The sequence below is a fragment of the Mya arenaria genome, chromosome 9, assembly GCF_026914265.1.
Source record: "Mya arenaria isolate MELC-2E11 chromosome 9, ASM2691426v1".
In the NCBI taxonomy this organism is placed as follows: Eukaryota; Metazoa; Mollusca; class Bivalvia; order Myida; family Myidae; genus Mya; species Mya arenaria.
The window spans coordinates 65,279,715-65,299,367 of NC_069130.1; the positions used below are offsets into that span (position 1 = coordinate 65,279,715).

General features: G+C 38.3%; 1 protein-coding gene across 1 annotated transcript in view; it reads left to right on the forward strand.

Annotated features, from left to right (window-relative positions):
• Positions 1-19,653, forward strand: part of LOC128246855 (contactin-4-like) — a 102,992-nt gene that overhangs the window by 36,543 nt on the left and 46,796 nt on the right. Inside the window, exons 4-14 of the mRNA XM_052965349.1 lie at positions 1,153-1,307; positions 3,799-3,906; positions 4,573-4,649; positions 6,811-7,075; positions 7,884-7,979; positions 8,195-8,434; positions 8,940-9,039; positions 11,822-11,893; positions 12,207-12,322; positions 12,600-12,771; positions 14,572-14,675. Of these exons, the coding sequence (XP_052821309.1) occupies positions 1,153-1,307; positions 3,799-3,906; positions 4,573-4,649; positions 6,811-7,075; positions 7,884-7,979; positions 8,195-8,434; positions 8,940-9,039; positions 11,822-11,893; positions 12,207-12,322; positions 12,600-12,771; positions 14,572-14,675 (1,505 nt within the window). The remainder of the gene's footprint in view (positions 1-1,152; positions 1,308-3,798; positions 3,907-4,572; positions 4,650-6,810; positions 7,076-7,883; positions 7,980-8,194; positions 8,435-8,939; positions 9,040-11,821; positions 11,894-12,206; positions 12,323-12,599; positions 12,772-14,571; positions 14,676-19,653) is intronic.

Genomic DNA, 19,653 nt, shown 5'->3' on the forward strand with positions numbered 1-19,653 from the left:
GTAAGCGACAAAGACTGCCCTTTATTTCATTTTCAAAGTAAGATGGTCATATCTCTTTTATATTATGGGTCACAGTCTGAGTTTCTCTGGCTGTTTACTGTTCATGTATTTTACCAATGCTTCGGTGCCTTATGAAATTGAATGTTTACACTTTTTATTGTTATTACAATTCTTGTTATTTTGTCCGAATCTTTTCCTTCTAACACATATATGACGTTGACGTTAAAACTCGACTTATATTACCACCACGTCGATTCTTTAATTTTATCGTTTTAAGAAATAGCTGTACTACTACTTTGTCACCAAATGGAACAACTACATAAGGTCAATTCGTTACTTTCTTTTGTTAAAACATTTCTTGTTATTTTACCGAAACACCTCCCATTAGCACATATGACATTTACGTTCACACTCGATATTTCTTACTACCGCTTCCATCTCTAAAGTTTTGGCCCGTATTTGCTAACATTCTGAGTCTGAGTATAAGATGTTTAAAAGGGTATAAAAAACATGTTTATTATAAATATCCGGCATGTCCGGTAATTTTTTACTTAAATTTCCGTTTGGCACCCAGTACCCCATGCCAACAAGAGTCTCTCATCGCGCCGTTTCTTTTTTAGTTTGTTTTCTGATTGTTTTAACCCCAACATTATTTCATATCAATAAAGCTCAATCAAACATTTTATTAAACAACACTTTAAATAAAAAAGGAAATCGATCATAGTCAAAACGAGATTTTTAAAGGAACTATTTGACGGCATTATCGATCTAAAATTACTACGCGTCATGACTTCAGTAAACAACTTAACAACAAGTGCCTTTGCTTAAAATAATCAAAATTGCGATATCACATAAATTATTTTCAAAAAATGATGATTTAAAGTATTCGGTCCGGACTGTCAGACTGGATGCTGCCCTCAGGTATGATGTTTCTTTCCGGACCGGAAACACATGATAGATATTGTTTTTCTCGCCTTCCTCCCAAATTGTTCGAGAAAAAATGCATTGAAAAGAACAGAACAAAACGTTAATATATAAAATGAACTGAAATCAACCCACGTGCTGGAACCGTGGAAGTGATCACCGACATGAGAGATCACTATGTTAAATTTATTGGGGTAAATAACCAATGAATTGCCTTTGTCCTTGCAGCATCAACTATTGGTACACATCTGGTATGCACATGAATGGCATACTACTGTGGGAGGCAATAAACAGCATACACTCCGGCGTCTCCATGTGGATTAACGACCGGGCACCTCCATTTCAAAATACTGTGTATCGCGTGGTCCTCATTAAGAATAGAGGTAAGACATTGAGCTGATTTTTCACAACGTTGTTCACATCATCTTTTAAACAATATCTGAGACAAATGACGTAGCTGTATATTTTTCCCTAAACACATGAGCACATCATGAAATAGATTTTAAGTCTGAATACACGACCCATGTTTTCATGTCAGATACCAAAACAAGCCATGTAGAAGCCGGTCGTAAGTGATAATTGTCATAATACTAAACCTCGCCTTGTTCAATTCCCACTCAGAGCTTCTTCAAGTCCTGGTAATCACAAAGGAATTCGTACTGTTACCCACAGGTCTTCGTCAGTGACTTGGACACTAAATATGGACATTAATTCCCAAACAACAATTTCCATATACAAATCTTTTCTAAAATAATTGACAAAATCTTTTGCTTCATACACTGCCAGAAAGGTGAAAGACTTAGCTACAAGAAAAACACATGACATGATCACCTTTTCTATCCCACATACAGACACGCACGCACGCACGCACGCTCATACGCACATGCGCACACGCACGCACGCGCACACATTGAAATTAAACAAAATGAAAAGGACTGAAGGGCGATACATTAATATCAAAGCTATGTGGCGAACACCTGTGCTCTAACCCCCACAAATGGTAAATGGTTCTTATGTTCGTGCATTTATGTATCAGAATAATACACTGGAAACTACAGGGACAAACAGGGACCAAGTTTGGTTTTCCAAGTCTGTGGTGGAAAGCGCTTATTTAAAGTTGTTGTTAAACTTAATTTCCGGTGTTTCCAATTTCCAATTGTAACAGAAACAATTACATACATATTAAATTGATTACAATTGAGAAGTTTGTTATGGAGAAAGGACTTTATGTAATTATGTTCAGTATAATGAAATGAATAGTACATGTCTACCAGTGTGACAGTAGATATTGTCAACCTTCTGGTAAATACTGTTACCCTCTTCTTCGCCTCGGGTAGCAGAAAATCCGTATATAACCATTCTGTCGTTTTCCGACTCCGTATCATGCTATAACGGTGTGTAGTCTAGGAACTATTTGCACGTCGCTAAAAAAAGCATAAAAGAAATAACTGGTAAAACCTTGGACCAATAATAATCCTTCCCCCAGGTAAAACCTGTCAAAATTTAGATACTTGTACATACCATTAACTAATTTGACTCACGCCACCAGTGGCATGTACATATTCAGGAATATGGTATTCAAAGAAATATGAGGATAAGCACGAAGCAGAGAACGCTTTCGATAGTAATAGGCTCTTAGCGATTGACTCAAGAACTTCCCTCTGAGTTCTGCATATTATGATCGTCAAAAATCCTAAGAACATTAACTTTTGTTAAAATGGCCGGGTTACGTCTTCAGGAAATGACGATCTGTTTATACTCGTAAAATAAGTACCGTTTATATTTGTTATCTTTTTGTGCTGTGACATTAAATATTTGTTTTCGAATTAGCAATTTGTTTACTTTGCTCAGATGCAAAACAACTTATTTTGCTCAATAAAGTGAATTCTGTTACTTCTGCCTCCCTTGACTTCAACACACAAAAGTACGTAACATATTCATACGCGCAAGCCATTCCATATTTGGACATTTGACAGATAGCTGTAAATTTAAATCAAATTGAAACCGAATTTACACATCAAAGTCGACGTGATACAGGTCACCAGAATAAAAAAGCGTCCTATCATAATATCCCCTATATAATGCATAGATAAAAGTATGATTACAATCAAGTCGTCCATAAATTTAGTAATGAATTAATAAATAGCAGGGTGTGTAAAAGACAGCACTCAACACACGGCACTTTTAATTCACGGGATCAGAAAACGACAGTTTCGTGATGTGGATGTTTTCAATATGACGAGTAGTATTTTAACTACCGTGGAAGGAAACCGATATGGATTGGCATATGATAAAACCCCATATCATAAAACTATGCATGTGCATTGCCATAAAAGCTCGACAGAGCTTTTGTCACTATCATCATTGCAAAGGAAAACTGTGGTGAAAAATATTGATTTATGCTTGTTTGCAAGCCTCGACCGTTTACATGTAAACGGTGTTTGTTTCATTGTGATGGCGTGTGTCTCTCATTGTAAGTCTGTTAGGTCTTGAACCATGCGAAACAGAGTCAACATTTATTGTTATTAGGTTTTTATAAGATTGTCATGTTCATCAAAACGGAATAAGCATTTAAGGTTTTAAACTACATATTGAAAAGCAATCAAAAAAAATATATATATTTTTTTCATCAGCTTTTCATTTTTTTTTTCAAACTGACAATAAAACGGTAGGGTCGGCGCCTATTCCGTAGGTAGGGTCGGGTAACCCGAACTAAATGGTTTTTTTTTGGCCTTACCAGCCCTACCTGTAGTTTTCATGTATTGACATAGCATCTTTTTTTGCGATATTTTCAACAAAGATAACTCGGAAAAAACTATCCTTAATCAAGCATTACTATCAATAAACGTTATTCTTTTCATCATGACGTTGCAGATAACGTGTATAAGTGGACAAACGTCACTGCAAGTCATCCGGGGAGTTACATCTGCGAGGTTCAACTGGAGAACGCGCCAAACAGCAACCTACAGGATAGGGACTTTAGTGAGTAACTTAGACATTGTCTTGTAATCATTCATAGACACAGACGAAAATAAATGCAGCAATTAATTGGCTCTCAGTCATTGAAATAAACTGTCGAGAATATTATTCAAATCGGACTATAATAAAATGTTTTTGACTATCAATGTACAGTGCAAGAAAGACATCTTAAATAAAACAAAGTAAAACGTTGTTGTCTCCCCTGCTTTCTTATAATGAGAATGCCTTTTATTTTCCTACACACATAAGTTCATTTGCCTTTATTGAGATGAAGCCGCTTACTTCAAATTCAATTGTTCATTCCTCCAATGCGTTTAACGCCTTTTATAACTTAGTGATTTTTTTTGCTTATTGATGGGCTATCGTAATCGATGTTTCTAAAACGAAGCGGGAAAAATAGCATTTTTAAAAAAGTTGATTTTTTTAGCTCCGATATGCAAATACTGGTTTTTCACTCGGCGCCATCGTTTTGTGTAACGAAGGTTTGGGTACTTGTAATACTGAATATTTTAAAATTGCCAATAAGACCGACGACTATCTACTTATACGACCAAACTCTTCCATGGGTTAAATGTATGAATATCCAGGTCCGGATCGGAGAAGCCTACTGCTTTATTGGATCAAGTCAATTTCCGGTTGTCGTCCAAGTTATATTATTTTCTTTTGCAGCGTACGGTATGGGACGGACAGACATACGGACGATCCATAAAGGACCAGTGATTATTAAGCAGCCTACGAATATTGTGGTAAATGTCCTTGAATCATTTCTCTGTGGTTCCTTAACTTCATACGGTCATAAAAACACCAAGAGAGGAATTCAAGTGTACAAGATCCATAACTCTATTTTAGCTTATTACAGAGTTATTGCACTCTGTTAGTTTTCTTCTCCGGAGCATGACTTGAAACCTACTGGATGGAATTTAATAATATATCATCGATGATAAAGCACAAAGAGAGGAAGTGCAGTGTACAAGAACTATAACTCTATTTCAGCTTATTACAGACTTATTGCCATTTATTACTCTTTATTGTACTTAAAAGTACTGGAAGGAATTTAATAAAACTTCATACAGTTGTTAAGCACAATGCGTGGAAATGCTGTGTACAAGACCCATAAATCAGCATATCACATAGTTATTGCTCTTTAATACGTTTTATGACTGGAGCATAACTTGGAAACAACTAGATGTAATTAAATTAAACTTCATTAAACGGTAAAGCACAATGACAGGAAAGGCAGTTTTCAAGAAAAAAACATCATAACTCTTTTTTGCTAATGATAGGGTTGTTTCCCTTTATCAGCAGTGTAACTTCTAAATTACTCAATGTATTATCTGGGAAATGCATTGTACAGTAACTTCGGAGTTATGACCTTTTTTCGAAGAAATGATGTTTGCAATTCCTGTGTCCTGGTGGCATTCGGGGAAATTCTTGCGACAGCTCTACACCTGAAAGCATTATTGTTATTGTGTATACAATGAGAAAGGAAAGTTAAATGATGATTCGATGAAAATCAAACCTTCTGTTCTGTTCACTATCTCTCTCTATCGTTTGACCTAGTGACCTAGTGACCTAGTTCTTGACCGTGTATGGCCCATATATAGATTTGATATAGAATTCAAGAGCAAGTTTTACGTTGATCTGATGAAAAGTATTCATAATGTGTTCAGACGAATTGTCTATAATATTACAAATTCACTTTTTTGTCACTGCGAATGGCCCATTTATGCACCAGTCAATTGTAAGCACGACTCCCAGGTCCGGGGAATAGAGGGGACTTTGACTTTCGGTCCAGCTAATCCAGGGTAAAACCCCTGTCCTGCGGAGACACATTGCTGGTAAAATTCCCGCCAAATGCCCCTCGCACCCCGGGAACATCATAGGTAAGGCCCATTCCTGCTATTTTCGGCGTGAAAACAAAACCACCGCATTCACTCGGCACTGCAGGGCCACCTGGAAGGAAAAAACACGGCCTATTTCCCCCGCTATTCCCCCGGACTTGGGGGTGGGGCGTGGTTACAATTGACTGGTGCATTATGATGTTATACTTTATAAAGGCAATCATTCTGAATAATTTATTTGACTAATAATATTTTGTCTTTGATGCGACGAGCTCTTGTTCATTACCCTGATGAAGTACCCAGTAATAAATATGTCTGATGCCCATATCAATTGCTAGTTATAAAAACTCTTATGATGTAAAAGGATATTTAAAACGAGTTTGATGTTTTATTCATGTAAAATACGCTATTACAGCCAAAGACAAATTGTAAATTCAGTTAAACATTAAAGATAATACCATTTTAAGTTATGTGGAAAACATAAGGTCCTACCAAAAACTTCGTCCCAAGCCATTTTATTCTTGTAGGAGTGAGGTTTTGAGTCTGTTTGCTGGTCAAAGGGACTCGCTCATGTTTTGTAAAATGCATTACTATGTATGACGAAATAAAGTGTCGCAAGCCATAAGGAGTGTAATTACTAATATACTGTCGGTTGAAACCCTACACCAAATATTGTCCTTGAAGTTCACGATTTTAAATCGTTAGTAACGTGGTTCAACAAAGGGCTTAAAGGTTAAGTTATCCTAATGTTTGTGTATAAGTACTGAGAGTGTCAGGTTTTGATGTTGCTTTTCATTATTATATTTTTCCTTGACTATACCGGCGTTGGTTCGTACTCCACTGAAGGCTGTTTTTTTTAATTCTTTATGCTCGATTTATTGTTCTGCAGTTTCGGTATCAAAGAGTAAAATATTTATAATTGAAGTGCTTCATACGTATTACCTGTGCCAACACATGAGCGAGTCCCGTTAAGGCTGTAGATCTTTCTTAAAACGGAGCTCCGCAGCCATATTCACCTATACTACTGCTTATAAAAATGTGCTGATCCTTTATTTTGTAAATGCAGATGTTCCCTGATGTAGATAACGTCCAGTTCGAGTGTCTGGTGGAGGCAAACCCTCTCCCCAGCTATCAATACTACGGGGGCGATACGCTCAGCTTCGATAATAACACGCTGATCACTTCTGCAGTGAGCAGTCGCTATACACTTACAGCGGGAAAACTCACCATAGAAAAGCCAGACCAGACGGAGGATAACACGTACTATCACGTCAGGGTATCAAACGAAAAAGGAACTGTTCTTAGCACTCCAGCACAATTGATTTTTGGACGTAAGAAAATTGCACATGTAAATAAAGAACACAACGTTATGACATCGAGTAATTTTGGACGGGGTCCGTCTTTGACAGCATTGAAAACCATACATACGATTGGTTCAAATTTCTAAATACTATATTATCCAAAAATTACTAACAAGCTTCGCCAAAATGAATACGTCATGTCCCGATTCCACCACGTAAACAATATGCAAATACCGCGTGCATAGGAAACGTTTACATAAACGGTAATTGTACCATGTATCATAGATAGGCATATTTCAATCAATGGTAGGGCCTATATTCACTTACGTCCAGACTCAAGACTCAAAAATTGTTCATCTTAATTTTGTTGTTAAATAAGTATCAACAAAGTATTAATGATTGAACTTTTTGTAAATGTTACATGCGACTAGTTTTACTTTTATTGTGTAAGGCACTTATAATAACGAGTTCTGGTTAAAATGGATAGTTCACAATTTTGAGCCTGAGTCGCTGAAGTGAAACTGGACACCGGGCAAACAATTTTGGGCTAATCTGATGCAGTACTAATAAGTATTTTTCTTACGAAACAAAACACAACCAATCTTGTTACTCTTATGCGAAAAAATGATGATTCTTTTTAGACCAACTGATAAAAATATTATGTCGTAAAATTCGCTTCGCTCTGAAATACCATAAGAATTATGTATGAATGAACTCTTGCATTATGCTTTAATATTGATCCTTAAACGTCATAAACGAGATAAGTGTTTTTGTTCTCAACGCCCATATTTGTACCGTGGAAATTTCTTAAAGTCATACCGTATATGAACCATTTCAGATCTGGGTTTCTTCTCAAATGTCAAACCAGACAGTGTGTTTGCAGACCTGTTTAAGGGAACTCAAATCGCCTGTAACCCACCCTCGTATTCTCCAAGTAAGTAACAATCTGCTTACGTGCATAATGATAAACTATCCGAAAATTTTCATGTAAAACAAAGTCTTAAATACGACACATTGAAAAGCACAATTCATCTTCAAAATATTGATTTTCTGCCATACAATGGGCTTATCATGAGCCGGTACTTATCATACTATAAACGCCACATCAACAAGTACTAGTCATGCAATAGACATCCCATTCTTTCTCAGTGGTGACGTACTCTTGGTTCATCAACGCCATAGGCGACATACCTGTGTGGGATAACATGCAGAACCAGTTTGTCTCCCAGACCGGCAAACTCTTCATCTCTTCCGTTCAGCCCACTGAGGTGAACAGGGATTACTTCTGTACAGTAACGCTCACGGGCACAGACGATGCACCCCTGGGTAACGCCAACATGATCGCACGTACCAGCCTCGCATATCGGCTAGCTTCACAGGGATCCGGCGGTAAGCCGAATTGACCATTCACCATTTTCACGTCCACTTAGTTTATATGGCAATTGCGAGATCGTTGAATATTCAAATAAAACATGATTGATAACCTTCGAAGAGAAACCATATTAGTGGAGTGAGGAACAGGGCCCCAATACCACAAATATACCTTACATACCATGTCAAATCTGAGTATTAATCGCAACTCGTTTTACCACATGACATCAAAAGTTATTAAAAATTGCTAATGTTTATAAACGTTTTATAAACTTTTCCTAACGTTTCATTAACTTGTATCCATATCCATTTGTTCCAGCGTATAATCTGTTGTATATTATAAAATACTTTTATTTATCAGTGTACAGGGCTTACCCACTTATAATACTGTTCAGGACGAATATACGACTGATTCATAACGTATCGGACAAATTTCAATGGCAAAAAATATCAACTTTATTATTCATTATGTTCATATGTTGTCAAAAATCAGACAAACAATTCCGAACTCCTTTCTTTGCAGTATCGGACAATGATTATGGGCCGATTCTCTACACCAACGTGATGCCAAGTCCGACTCTCACCGGAAACACTGTCAGAATGGAATGTATCGCCTACGGGAAGTATGTACAGTAACTTCTTTTCTTACGTAGTTAAGGTGATAGTACTTCGCATATATCAGGCATATATTTACAATGCTGTGTACCGTTTCAAACATAACAGTTAAAGTTCTACAAAGTTTGCGGTGAAATGCCAATTAAGATTTGGCAGATCGTGAACGTTCGTAATTTGCAGATCGTGTACTTTTGCAAAAGGCGAAGATCGTGTACGTTGGCGATTGGTAGATCGTGTATGTTCGCAATTGACAGATCGTGTATGTTCACAATTGACAGTTTGTGTATGTTCGCAGTTGACAGATCGTGTATGTTCACAATTGACAAATCGTGTATGTTCGCAATTGACAGATCGTGTATGTTCACAATTGACAGATCGTGTATGTTCGCATTTGACAGATCGTGTACGTTCACAATTGACAAATTGTGTATGTTCGCAATTGACAGGTCGTGTATGTTCACAATTGACAGATCGTGTACGTTTACAATTGACAGATCGTGTATGTTCGCAATTAACAGATCGTGTACGCTCACATTTAACAATTCGTGTATGTTCACAATTGACAGACCGTGTACGTTAACAATTGACAGTTCTTGTATGTTCGCAATTGACAGTACGTGTATGTTCACAATTGACAGATCGTGTGCATTCGCAATTGACAGATCATGTATGTTCGCAAATGACAGATTGTGTATGTTCGAAATTGACAATTTGTGTATGTTCACAATTGACAGATCTTGTGCATTCGCAATTGACAGATCATGTATGTTCGCAAATGACAGATCGTGTATGTTCGAAATTGACAATTTGTGTATGTTCACAATTGACAGATCGTGTATGCTCACAAATGAAATTTGTTCATGTTCACAATTGACAGATAGTGTACGTTCACAATTGACAGTTCGTGTACCTTCACAATTGACAGATCGTGTACGTTCACAATTGACAGACCGTGTACGTTCACAATTGACAGATCGTGTACGTTCACAATTGACAGACCGTGTACGTTCACAATTGACAGAAAGTGTAGGTTCACAATTAACAGTTCGTGTATGTTCACAATTGACATGCCGTGTAAGTTTACAATTGACAGATCCTATCATTCGCAATTGACAGATCGTGTACGTTCTCAATTGACATATCGTGTACGTTCACAATTGACTGTTCGTGTTTGTTCACAGTTAACGGATAGTGTACGTTTACAATTGATATATAGTGTATGTTCACAATTGGCAGATAGTGTACGCTCACAATTGACAGTTCGCGTACGTTCACAATTTACAGATCGTGTATGTTAACAATTGACAGATATTGACAGATAGTGCATGTTTACAATTGACAGATCGTGTTTGTTCACAATTGACCGATAGTGTACGTTCACCATTGTCAGTTCGTGTACGTTCACAATTGAAAGTTCGTGTACGTTCGAAATTGACAGTTCGAGTATGTTCACAATTGACAGTTCGTGTATGTTCACAATTGACAGATCGTGTACGTTTACAATTGACAGATCGTGTACGTTCACAATTGACAGTTTGTGTACGTTCACAATTGACAGTTTGTGTACGTTCACAATTGACAGTTTGTGTACGTTCACAATTGACAGTTTGTGTACGTTCACGATTGACAGATCGTGTTTGTTCACAATTGACAGATCGTGTACTTTCACAATTGACAGATCGTGTACGTTCACAATTGACAGTTCGTGTACGTTCACAATTGACAGATCGTGTACGTTCACAATTGACAGTTCGTGTTCGTTCACAATTGACAGATCGTGTACGTTCACAATTGACAGATAGTGTACGTTCACAATTGACAGATAGTGTACGTTCACAATTGACAGATCGTGTACGTTCACAATTGACAGATAGTGTACGCTCACAATTGACAGATCGTGTACGTTCACAATTGACAGATAGTGTACGCTCACAATTGACAGATAGTGTACGTTCACAATTGACAGATAGTGTACGTTCACAATTGACAGATCGTGTACGTTCACAGTTGACAGATAGTGTACGCTCACAATTGACAGATAGTGTACGTTCACAATTGACAGATCGTGTACGTTCACAATTGACAGATAGTGTACGTTCACAATTGACAGATAGTGTACGTTCACAATTGACAGATCGTGTACGCTCACAATTGACAGATAGTGTACGTTCACAATTGACAGATCGTGTACGTTCACAATTGACAGATCGTGTACGTTTACAATTGACAGATCGTGTACGTTCACAATTGACAGATCGTGTACGTTCACAATTGACAGTTCATGTACGCTCACAATTGACAGATAGTGTACGTTCACAATTGACATATGGTGTATTTTCGCAATAGACATTCTCTTTGACGTTTTTTGAGTTATCCTTTGTGTATTTTCTGTACATGTTCTTTTGATTATCCATTTTATATATTCATTGCCGAAATAAATATATCTTTATCATATTGAAAGAATGAAATAATACGAACTATTGATCGTACGATATGTTCGTAATGCTTAGTGCTGTTGTCTGCAACAATGACAATCTATATTTAACGTTTGATATATTACGTTAGTTCTAACGCTTTTTAGTGCCACTGAACGATCGTATCACAATTTTAAAGTTCAGTTTTCGAACGCTAGAGTTCAAAGACTAGAACTGGTTGCGGTGGGCAGCTGTGCCGCCAGCTCGATTGTAGATTGGCAATATGATTTGATATTCTTAGAAAGCCGCGGAGACAAATATCTTACCTATACTTCTAGAATACTCATAATAGCTGACTGCTTATTTGTGGTTTCAGGCTGCCTCTGGAATACTCGTGGTATCGCGAAGATGGTCGCCCCTTCTCACTAGGCACTACTCTCTCGGACAGGTAGGGTCTCAGTACATTATTCAAAAAGGGGTGCCTCAAGAATGGTATGTTAAAGTTGCTGGGATGGGTGTGACTCAAGGAAAATGTCCAAATTCCCCTCTCCACATCAGCTTAATGTTGATGTGAGTGAATATTACCCTCTAAGTATGTGTTAACAATTGTCGCACTGTAGGAAAAAATATATATATAGTTGTAATAATGTGTTCGCCCGATCCAGCTAGACAAAAGAGTCCATTATAATGAAGATCCTTTCATAATCAAATCTATGTATAAGATAGTATGAACACGATCTTAAGTTACTTTATCTTGTCAGGAACCGCGTGCTCACCATCCGGAACACTCCTATTGATGCTGAGGGGCGATACGTCTGTCGCTGTGTGGGCGGAAGTAAGACGGTGAAGAAGACAGTCATCACACTTTCCCTAGACTGTAGGTGCACTCGCCTGCTGTTTTAGAATTATATAAAAACATATGTGTTTTAGTTTGTTTAGTTTGGTATAAAATGGTTTTCATCCCTCTCTGTTACGGTACGCTTAAACCATGTAATTTAAACCATGTAATTTCCGACGTCAGACTTACCAGTTATAAGCATGTCAGCAATAAATCATTTCATTCGGATGGTAACCGAGTATAAACGGATAGATCTGCGTTCTTGAATAGATGATAGTATTGAACTGTCTACTTTCAAGACTATTTCATTTTTCAGCAAAGCCATATTTTCCGTTCGGCATCAACAATCAGTTTGCTGACCCTGGGATGACCTTGAGTTGGTTCTGCAAGGCTGTAGGGAAACCCAAACCTACCTACAGTTGGTACAGGAATGGCATACTGCTGCAACCCCAGTCGGGCAGGATTGAGATTCTTGACAGTGGAATGAGGTATGCAAATAGTTTGCCTTAAAATGGCAGGGTTGGGGCGGGGAGGAGCGGATAAACGACTTAAGACATTAGTTCCTTTCGGATAGTCAGGATTGACGCGATTTTAAATCCACCCAAGAATCGACATGTGGTTTGTTTTTGAACGTTGTCGATTCTGCTACAAAGGCCGGATGCACATATTGTCTGAATCTGAGTTTTTTTTAAAACAGTCAATGGCATGCTTATGATGCACAAAACTGTTTGGGGGAAATGGTTTTCCTCATTTCAAACCTCGCACACACCGTGAAATCTCTGTAAAATCATCAACGAAGACTTAATTTAACATAGCATTTCATCTTTGAGTTTGTATATTTTACTTTAAATAGTTGCACTTTAAAATGTACTGAGTTCACGTTTGCTTTTTATGAATTTAAATTATAACTGTCCCTGATGCTTTTGAATTGTACGCGCGTATACTTTAGCGAGATTGTCCCAGGTTGTCTTTTTTGGCGGAGGGGATTCATGTTCGAAAAGAATTCCTTCGAAAGATTAAAGCTACGAAAGCTACATTTTCATGACCTCGATAAGCAAACATTGAGTGAAATTTCAACAACTTTTAGAAGAATAACAACATGTACATAATACTACCCCTTATTATTCCGAGATTTAGGCTCCTGCCATACCAGGGGACACAAACTGATATGTACACTCGGGAGACCTAGTGTATGCTTAGGTACGCCCCTAGTGTGTTTGCATACAAGTATATAATACCTTAACACATATTGAGTGCTAATATTGATTTGATGCATGGGGCGGAACATTACGCTGTATCAAACAACATCCATTGTCGGGTACATCTCTACTCAGGAGTAAAACTCCAGTACCTTGGTTAACGGTACATCAGCCATGCGTTCAGTTAACATATTGGCGGCAAACGTTTGCTGTAGACATTTGTTACTTGACGTGTCCCTGTAGTTACATTGTCGGGTACATCTCTACTCAGGAGTAAAACTCCAGTACCTTGGTTAACGGTACATCAGCCATGCGTTCAGTTAACATATTGGCGGCGAACGTTTGCTGTAGACATTTGTTACTTGACGTGTCCCTGTAGTTACCGGGGTTTTATCAATCATAGGAAAGCCCCGTGTCACAGTGACAAGCCCAGTAGCCAAATATTACACACATTTCTGTTTACAGTGAATATAAGCGTTATCACTGATGTACATGTACAACTAATGGTTTTAATTCCTTTTATTTTGGGAAACTGTTACTGTTTCATTATCATTTCAACTACTCAAATGAACGAAAAATGTAAAGTCATAATATGAATAAATGTAGCTGTGACTAAAGTTCAACATATCTGAGCTTAGTTATTGTAATAGCGATCAAAGAAACATATTGCCAAGTGCCTGTAGATAGTGTGAATAACATGAGTATAATTTTAAAGGACTGCGTTTGCAGAAATGTATTGCAGAAAAAATGAGGTACATAATTCTGATTTACATATAAGCTGCATATGAAATTGAAGACCAACGATTCAATATCGAAAGATTATGCCGTCAAACCAGTTCGGTTTAGCATTTTTATAAATGATACAAAACTAATGATAGTCACAAGGCATAAAACCTTGCCCGATTGTGGGTCGAAAATCTTAATTGTTGGCAGCTCAAGTCTTCAATGGCCACGCCCAAGGTGACCGTATAAAAGGTTCATAAGCCCTCCGTATTACGGCGTGGCATGTAGCTCTAGACAACTCATATGCTCATTTAGAAACACGCAAATTGATTTAAAACCTTGCCCTCGAACCATTTCTTGCTTCAGGTTGGTTATCCGGGACGTGGATAGTCCGGACGAGGGCATGTACCAATGTGGCGCTACTAACTACTACGGGACCGTCTTTAGTTCAGGAGAGCTCAAGGTCCTCTGTGAGTAGCCCTAGTGTTCTAATCACATGATTGTATTCTGATGTCAGTTACGCATTGCAACGTAATGTTAAAACAGGGGTAAACATTGTCTTAGTTAGTTTCCATGGTTTCTTAATAAATGCATTCATATGTGATCTGTATTTGTTAAAATGAGGCGCTGTGTTACTCTCTCATTGAGTCCTTGAGTGTATTTTAGTCCTTGAACCTTGGGCCTTTACAAGTGGTAATCGTAATAAGGTTTTGGCTACAGGGCTTGTCCCTGTATTTTCCCTCCCTGTGTTGTATAATACTCCTGTAGCTTGTAGACTTGAAAGACGTTTGAGCTAGATCAAACTAATTCCCATAACTTTGGAAGTGCAAGGAAACTAATCTAAAACAGCAGAATGCAAGCTAAAATTTGATATACAATTTACCATTAATTCCAACAAGGTACGTTCGCCCTGTAACGTATACAAACAAAACCCATTCTCGGGACATGGACATTTTCATGGAGGCAAGTATTTATGATACGAACAATTCAATTAAAGCAGTGAATAAAACACATATTATGGGTGGTACACACAGACATATTATGGGTGGTACACAAAGACATATTATGGGTGGTACACACAGACATATTATGGGTGGTACTCACAGACATACTATGGGTGGTACACACAGACATACTATGGGTGGTATACACAGACATATTATGGGTGGTGCACAAAGACATATTATGGGTGGTACACACAGACATATTATGGGTGGTACACACAGACATACTATGGGTGGTACATACAGACATATTATGGGTTGAGCATACAGACATACTATGGGTGGTACATACAGACATACTATGGGTGGTACACACAGACATATTATGGGTGGTACATACAGTCATACTATGGGTGGTACACAAAGACATACTATGGGAGGTACACACAGACATACTATGGAAGGTACACACAGACATATTATGGGTGGTACACACAGACATACTATGGGTGGTACACAAAGACATACTATGGGAGGTACACACAGACATATTATGGGTGGTACACAAAGACATATTATGGGTGGTACACAAAGACATATTATGGGTGATACACAAAGACATATTATTGGTAGTACACAAAGACATACTATGGGTGGTACACAAAGACATATTATGGGTGGTACACACAGACATATTATGGGTGGTACACAAAGATATACTATGGGTGGTACACAAAGATATACTATGGGTGGTACACACAGACATATTATGGGTGGTACACACAGACATATTATGGGTGGTACACAAAGACATATTATGGGTGGTGCACAAAGACATATTATGGGTGGTACACACAGACATATTATGGGTGGTACACACAGACATACTATGGGTGGTACACAAAGACATACTATGGGAGGTACACACAGACATATTATGGGTGGTACACAAAGACATATTATGGGTGGTACACAAAGACATACTATGGGAGGTACACAAAGACATATTATTGGTAGTACACAAAGACATACTATGGGTGGTACACAAAGACATATTATGGGTGGTACACACAGACATACTATGGGTGGTACACAAAGACATATTATGAGTGGTACACAAAGACATACTATTGGTGGTATTCACAGACATATTATGAGTGGTACACAAAGACAAAATATTTATGGGTGGTACATACAGACATATTATGGATGGTACACACAAACATATCATGGGCGGTACACACAGACATACTATGGGTGGTACAGAAAGACATATCATAGGTGGTACACACATACATATTATGGGTGGTACGCAAAGACATATTCTGGGTGGTACATACAGACATACTATGGGTGGTACACACAGACATATTATGGGTGGTACACACAGACATATTATGGGTGGTACGCAAAGACATATTATGGGTGGTACACACAGACATATTATGGATGGTTCACAAAGATATACTATGGGTGGTACACAAAGATATACTATGGGTGGTACACAAAGACATATTATGGGTGGTACACACAGACATATTATGGATGGTTCACAAAGATATACTATGGGTGGTACACAAAGATATACTATGGGTGGTACACACAGACATATTATGGGTGGTACACACAGACATATTATGGGTGGTACACACAGACATATTATGGGTGGTACACACAGACATATTATGGGTGGTACACAAAGGCATACTATGGGTGGTACATACAGACATACTATGGGTGGTACACACAGACATACTATGGGTGGTACACACAGACATATTATGGGTGGTACACACAGACATATTATGGGTGGTACACAAAGACATACTATGGGTGGTACACAAAGACATACTATGGGTGGTACACACAGACATATTATGGGTGGTACACACAGACATACTATGGGTGGTACACAAAGACATACTATGGGTGGTACACAAAGACATATTATGGGTGGTACACACAGACATATTATGGGTGGTACACACAGACATATTATGGGTGGTACACAAAGACATACTATGGGTGGTACACACAGACATATGGGTGGTACACACAGACATATTATGGGTGGTACACACAGACATACTATGGGTGGTACACACAGACATATTATGGGTGGTACACAAAGACATATTATGGGTGGTACACAAAGACATACTATGGGTGGTACACAAAGATATACTATGGGTGGTACACAAAGACATATTATGGGTGGTACACACAGACATATTATGGGTGGTACACACAGACATATTATGGGTGGTACACAAAGGCATACTATGGGTGGTACGCAAAGACATATTATGGGTGGTACACACAGACATATTATGGATGGTTCACACAGACATATTATGGGTGGTACACAAAGACATATTATGGGTGATACACAAAGACATACTATGGGTGGTACGCAAAGACATATTATGGGTGGTACACACAGACATACTATGGGTGGTACACAAAGACATATTATGGGTAGTACACACAGACATATTATGGGTGGTACGCAAAGTCATATTATGGGTGGTACACAAAGGCATATTATGGGTGGTACACACAGACATACTATGGGTGGTATACACAGACATATTATGGGTGGTGCACAAAGACATATTATGGGTTGAGCATACAGACATACTATGGGTGGTACATACAGACATACTATGGGTGGTACACACAGACATATTATGGGTGGTACATACAGTCATACTATGGGTGGTACACAAAGACATACTATGGGAGGTACACACAGACATACTATGGAAGGTACACACAGACATATTATGGGTGGTACACACAGACATACTATGGGTGGTACACAAAGACATACTATGGGAGGTACACACAGACATATTATGGGTGGTACACAAAGACATATTATGGGTGGTACACAAAGACATATTATGGGTGATACACAAAGACATATTATTGGTAGTACACAAAGACATACTATGGGTGGTACACAAAGACATATTATGGGTGGTACACACAGACATATTATGGGTGGTACACAAAGATATACTATGGGTGGTACACAAAGATATACTATGGGTGGTACACACAGACATATTATGGGTGGTACACACAGACATATTATGGGTGGTACACAAAGACATATTATGGGTGGTGCACAAAGACATATTATGGGTGGTACACACAGACATATTATGGGTGGTACACACAGACATACTATGGGTGGTACACAAAGACATACTATGGGAGGTACACACAGACATATTATGGGTGGTACACAAAGACATATTATGGGTGGTACACAAAGACATACTATGGGTGGTACACAAAGATATACTATGGGTGGTACACAAAGACATATTATGGGTGGTACACACAGACATATTATGGGTGGTACACACAGACATATTATGGGTGGTACACAAAGGCATACTATGGGTGGTACACAAAGACATATTATGGGTGGTACACACAGACATATTATGGATGGTTCACACAGACATATTATGGGTGGTACACAAAGACATATTATGGGTGATACACAAAGACATACTATGGGTGGTACGCAAAGACATATTATGGGTGGTACACACAGACATACTATGGGTGGTACACAAAGACATATTATGGGTAGTACACACAGACATATTATGGGTGGTACGCAAAGTCATATTATGGGTGGTACACAAAGGCATATTATGGGTGGTACGAAAAGACATATTATGGGTGGTACACACAGACATGTTTTGGGTGGTACACACAGACATATTATGGGTGGTACAGAAAGACAAAATAATTATGGGTGGTACATACAGACATACTATGGGCGGTACACAAAGACATATTATAGGTGGTACGCAAAGACGTATAATGGACGGTAAACGAAGACATTATTGGTGGTACGCAAATACATATTATTGGTGGTACACAAAGACATATTATGGGTGGTACGCAAAGACATATAATGGACGGTAAACAAAGACATATTATGGATGGTACGCAAATACATATTATTGGTGGTACACAAAGACATTATGGGTGGTACGCAAAGACATATTATGGGTGGTACACACAGACATATTATGTTTGGTACACACAGACATACTATGGGTGGTACACACAGACATATTATGTTTGGTACACACAGACATACTATGGGTGGTACACACAGACATATTATGTTTGGTACACACAGACATACTATGGGTGGTACACACAGACATATTATGAGTGGTACGCAAAGACATATTATGGGTGGTACACACAGACATATTATGGGTGGTACACACAGATATATTATGAGTGGTACGCAAAGACATATTATGGGTGGTACACACAGACATATTATGGGTGGTACACACAGACATATTATGGGTGGTACACACAGACATATTATGGGTGGTACACACAGACATATTATGGGTGGTACACACAGACATATTATGGGTGGTACACACAAACATATTATGGGTGGTACACACAGACATATTATGGGTGGTACGGAAAGACATACTATGAGTGGTACGCA